The 5,837-nt window shown below is 40.6% G+C and overlaps 1 protein-coding gene across 1 annotated transcript; it reads left to right on the plus strand.

Moving 5' to 3' along the window:
* Positions 1-881: 881 nt before the first annotated feature.
* On the plus strand, positions 882-2,019 carry LOC137636800 (uncharacterized protein DDB_G0287625-like; the record flags this gene model as incomplete). Its single annotated transcript, XM_068369164.1, has 1 exon — positions 882-2,019. A coding segment is annotated over one exon (1,138 nt), but the record flags the coding sequence as incomplete, so codon positions are not given.
* Between the last annotated feature and the right edge of the window lie 3,818 nt (positions 2,020-5,837).

The raw sequence follows: 5,837 nt of genomic DNA on the forward strand, positions 1-5,837 counted from the left end.
AATAGACTCGCTTTAGATCACAATTGTTTTATATAAATGTAACAAATGAAGACGAAGTCAAATCCATTTGAGCATTCGTTCGAGTGACGATTTGGCATCAGTGTAGCAACCATATTGTTCTATTTGCGTTCGAATGTCTTTGATTTTGACTTCGATTTGACATAAGTAGTTCTCATATAGCTCATTTGCTATTCAACTGTTATTTATTTTATGAAAAGAAGTTAATAGTTTTAATTAAATATTACAAGACTTAATTTATGTTACTTGGGTAATAGATAAATGTCATATATGAAGATGAAGTCAATTCCATTTGAGCGTTCGAACACAGCGGACTTTCAGTTAAAGATAGGAAATCTTAATCTTAATTTCATTATCAGTTTTAACAAAATATCATTAGGAATGAAATTAACAACAACAACATTAGAAGCAACAACATAGAAAACAACAGCGACAAGAACAACAAAATATAAAATAACAGCAGTAGCAACAACATAGAAACGTATTATTTGAGGCAACAACTTCAATAAATACATTGCTAGTAGAAACAGCAATGTTAACAACAGTAGAAAAACATTGAAAACAATAACAGTAAAATCAATACAAAAACAACTGTAGAAACACCGAAATCAACAGTACAAACAACAATGAAAAGAACAGTAGAAACAACAATGATAGCAACAACAGTAGAAACAACACTGAATGTAACAACAGTACCAACAACACCAAAAACAACAACACTAGAAACAACAACAACCGTAGAATCATAACTGAAAATAACATTATAAAAAAAGATAGCAACACTAGTAGAAATAACACTAAAAAATAACAGTAGCAACAACATAAAACAACAATAGTAAAAACAACACTGAAAACAACAACAGTCGAAACAACACTGAAAACAACGACAGTCGAAACAACACTGAAAGCGACACTGAAAACAACGACAGTCGAAGCAACACTGAAAACAACGACAGTCGAAACAACACTGAAAACAACGACAGTCGAAACAACACTGAAAACAACGACAGTCGAAACAACACTGAAAACAACGACACTGAAAACGACAGTCGAAACAACACTGAAAACAACGACAGTCGAAACAACACTGAAAACAACAACAGTCGAAACAACACTGAAAACAACAACAGTCGAAACAACACTGAAAACGACGACAGTCGAAAATACACTGAAAACAACATCAATGAAAACGACAGTCGAAACAACACTGAAAACGACAGTCGAAACAACACTGAAAACAACGACACTGAAAACAACAGTCGAAACAACACTGAAAACAACAACAGTCGAAACAACACTGAAAACAACGACAGTCGAAACAACACTGAAAACAACGACACTGAAAACAACAACAGTCGAAACAACACTGAAAACAACAACAGTCGAAACAACACTGAAAACAACGACAGTCGAAACAACACTGAAAACAACGACACTGAAAACAACAACAATCGAAACAACACTGAAAACAACAACAGTCGAAACAACACTGAAAACGACGACAGTCGAAAATACACTGAAAACAACGTCAATGAAAACGACAGTCGAAACAACACTGAAAACAACGACAGTCGAAACAATACTGAAAACAACGACAGTCGAAAACGACAGTCGAAAACGACAGTCGAAAACGACAGTCGAAACAACACTGAAAACAACGACAGTCAAAACAATACAATACTTGAGAGAGAGAGAGAGAGATTTAAATCAAGCAATTCTGAAGCAAAGCAAGATTTTAGAATCTGTATTAGTACTAGTACTGATACTGGTACTGGCAGTGGTACTGGTATCAGTCCAGTACAACCCACTACCAGTACTGATACTGATACCAATACACATTACCAGTATACAGTACCAGCACCTGTACTAGTAATAGTGGTGGTAATAATATTAGTACTAGTACTAGTACTTGCATTGGTCCAGTACTGGTACTGGTACCAGTTCCAGTATCGGTACTGGTATCAGTACCAGTCCCAGAACCAGTACCAGTACTGGTACTAAAACTGGTTTACCTACTGGTACTTGTACTGGTCACTGATACCAGCAGTAGTACTAATACTTGTACTATAACTGGTACTGAAACCTGTACCAGTACTACTACTAGTACTAGTAATGGTAATAGTATTAGTACTAGTACTTGTACTGGTCCAGTACTGGTACCAGTTCCAGTGCTGGTACTAGAACTGGTTCAGCTACTGGTACTTGTACTGATAGTGGTCACTGGTACCAGTACTAGTACTAGTTTAGAACTGGTACTAGTTCTGAAACCAATACCAGTATCAATACCAATAGTAATAGTAATACTAGTACTATTACTATTAATAGGACAAGTACTAGTACTGGTACTGGTACTGATACCAGTATTTGTACTAATGCTAATACCAAAACTAATACTATTACTAGTACCAATACCAGTACTAGTATCAGTACAAATACCAGTGCCAGTACTGTTACTAGTACTAGTACACTGGTACTGGTACTGCTCCTGGTACTGGTTATCAGTATCAGAACCAGTACCAATACCCGTACCTGTACCAGTATCAATAAAAATATAAATACAAATACTAATATTAATACTAGTACTACTACTAGTACTAGTACTGGTACTTGTACTGGAACTGGTTCGGTAATGATACCATATCAGTAACAGTAGATTTACTAAGAGAGAGAGAGAGAGAGAGAGAGAGAGAGAGAGAGAGAGAGAGAGAGAGAGAGAGAGAATTATAATTGATATTCCATAATGTTACAGCATAGTCTTTGATTAGCGTCGCATGTGCCAAATGTAAATGGAACTTCCAATGCAGTATCAGTGTTATTAAGGGGAATGATTTTGTCAGGAGGAGATTTGGCAACGCTGCTTGCTCACTGTCACTAGACTCATTCGATTTATGAAACGTCTATATTTCTATTTTGTTTATAATGTGTCATTTATTGCTATTTTCTTTATAGTATCTGTATCGTTTCTCCTACTTTATAAAATGCAAATTTTCAACTCTATATAAATGTTCAAATCGACTTCTTAGCGTCTAGAAATCTCACATGTTAAAGGTGAAATAGACATATTTCGTGTTCGAATGTCTACAGTTTTATAGGTAGTAGGTTGGCCAGAGCCTCTGCCACCCGTCGAGATACTACCGATAGAGATTTATGGGGTCCTTTGACTGGCCAGACTGTACTAAATTGGATCCTTCTCTCTGGTTACGGTTCACTTTCCCTTTGCCTACACAGACACCAAATAGTGTGGCCTATTCTTTACAGGTTCTCCTCTGTCCTCATTCACCTGACAACACTGAGATTACCAAACAATTCTTCTCTCTCAAAGGGTTAACTACTGCACTGTAATTGTTCAGTGGCTACTTTCCTCTTGGTAAGGGTAGAAGAGAGAGACTCTTTAGCTATGGTGTAGGAGAAAGACATTCCAAAATCAAAACACTATTCTCTATTCTTGGGTAGTGCCATAGCTGATATAATATGCAAGAGGTTGCAGTGATTAAAAGACAGGTCTTGATGGCTTGGGTGCTAGGTAGAGACTGCCCTTTATTCATAGCTACATGGGACTACATGATACCACATCCCCCTTATCACATACAAAGCATTGATTACACATAATAACTAATCTGGCATATAAGTACAAAGAAATAAACGATGAAAGTTCCATATTCAAATGTATTCCATTGTTTTCATCCCTTCACAATAAACATGCATAGTACAATTTGTGATTGTGGATAGTAATATAAACATAATAGCTATTATCTTTGCGGACTTTGGTCCGAATAGTGTTGGTTACAGCAGGGCAGTCATAAATATGAAAATAAGTGGCAAATTATATATTTTTTTTTTTTTTTTTTGATGCAAAGAACAACAACACCCAAAATATATTAAAACAAAATGGAAACCTGATACACATGTAACGAGTGTTCGAAATGGAGCCTGTTCTCCAGTCCGAGACTCGTAAATTTTCAAATAAAATTCATTATTCTGAATCACTTATCAGTCCTGAGACTGATAACTTTTCTTGAGTTTCAAACTCTGGTAACGACCTCTCAGAATTTTCGGTCATGAAACGAGGGGGGAGGAGTTGTATATTAATATTTAACTTAACACTTTATGGGAATTTACGGTATGTGACCGCGTTACTTTCAATATATCTGGATGGGGTTTTCACCAGCCGGCCTGACTTGGTATACACCGCTGTCGGGTCTGTAGTGTTATCACTAGTTGCGGGTCTTTGGTGGGTTATTTCGGTCTCACTAGGTGGCGGCAGCGATATATCGGCGGGTCGTGGTGGAGGCTGTGCTGATGATGTTGGAGCCTGCTGCCGGGTGTTGGGCGGTTCTGTGTTTGTCGCGAGCGGTGTCGGACGGATGTGGGACCGGTTCCTCCTGAGGCACGCTCCGTTTTGGGCTTCCACAATGTATGATTGGGGTTCTTCTGACTTACGTACCACTCTGCCTGGCACCCATGTGTGGCAGGCCTTGTCGAATATTCGGACTGGTTGTTCGGGTTGGAGGTCTGTGAAGTGCCGTTGTGTCCGATTTGGTCCTAGGCGGTCCTGGAGGTGGTTGCGGGTCGTGATGTGTGCGAGATGTGGTTCGTATCTGCCTGGTAGGTCAGTGGTCACCTTGCGACCAAACATGAGCTCTGCGGGGCTGGTTGTCTTATTGTCGATCGGGGTGGCCCGTAAGTGGAGTAATGCAGTATGCATATCACCACCTGTCTCAAGGCATTTTTTGATAATCGCCTTGCATGTTCCAACTGCGCGCTCCGCGAGGCCATTGGACTGAGGGTAATGTGGGCTTGATGTGATGTGCTCAATACCCCAGGCTTTTGTGAAGTCCCTCATGGCTGCTCCCGTGTATTGAGGTCCGTTGTCTGAGACCAGGGTCTTGGGGCATCCGAACAGCGAACACAGGAATTTGAGGTGATTGGCCACACTTTCGGATGACAGGTTTTTTAGTTCGGTGACTATCGGGAATTTTGTGAAATAATCAGTTGTGATCAGATATGTCTTGTGGCCAATTTGGAAGATGTCCGAAGCGACTTTGAACCAGGGCATTGGGGGAATGTCATGATGCGTGGTTTCACTAGGACTTTGCTGGGGCTGGTACTTCTGGCATATGTCACATGCCCTGACCTTGTCCTCTATATCCTTTGCAATGTTGGGCCAGAATACACACTCCCGTGCCAGGGCTTGTGTTTTTGTGATCCCTTGGTGGGACCGGTGGAGCTGGTCCAGTATACGGCCTCTGACCTCTTTGGGGATGATAACTTGTCGCCCTTTGAATATGACTCCGTCTTCCACGGCAAGGCATTCTCTGTATGAGAAAAACTGGCGGATATCGGGGTGACAGCCTTTTACTGAGGTAGGCCAACCCTCGATGATAGTATGCTTGAGAGTGCGCAGCACTGGGTCGGTGTCAGACCTATGGCGGACCTCTTCCAAAATCTGGGGACCAAATTTTATGAGTGCAACTGATATCACATCGATGTCATCTAGTTCCAGTCCGTCCACTCGTGTATCCAAAGGGATTTCCTTGTCATTTTGTGGGTTAGGAAGGCGTGATAGGGCGTCGGAAAGTACAAGGGTTCGTCCTTCCTTGTACTTGACCCTCATGTCATACCCCTGCAGTTTCAAGAAGAGACGTTGTAGTCTAGGTGGGGCACTGATCAGTGGCTTCTCCCAGATATTAACGAGGGGTTTGTGGTCAGTGACAGCTTCGAAGTCTCTTCCGTATAGGTAGGTATGAAATCGTTGCACGCCGTGTACTAGTCCAAGGGCCTCTCGCTCGATATTGCTGTAATTTGCCTGCGTTGGTGTC

This window comes from Palaemon carinicauda, unplaced genomic scaffold (genome assembly GCF_036898095.1).
Source record: "Palaemon carinicauda isolate YSFRI2023 unplaced genomic scaffold, ASM3689809v2 scaffold3924, whole genome shotgun sequence".
NCBI lineage: Eukaryota > Metazoa > Arthropoda > Malacostraca > Decapoda > Palaemonidae > Palaemon > Palaemon carinicauda.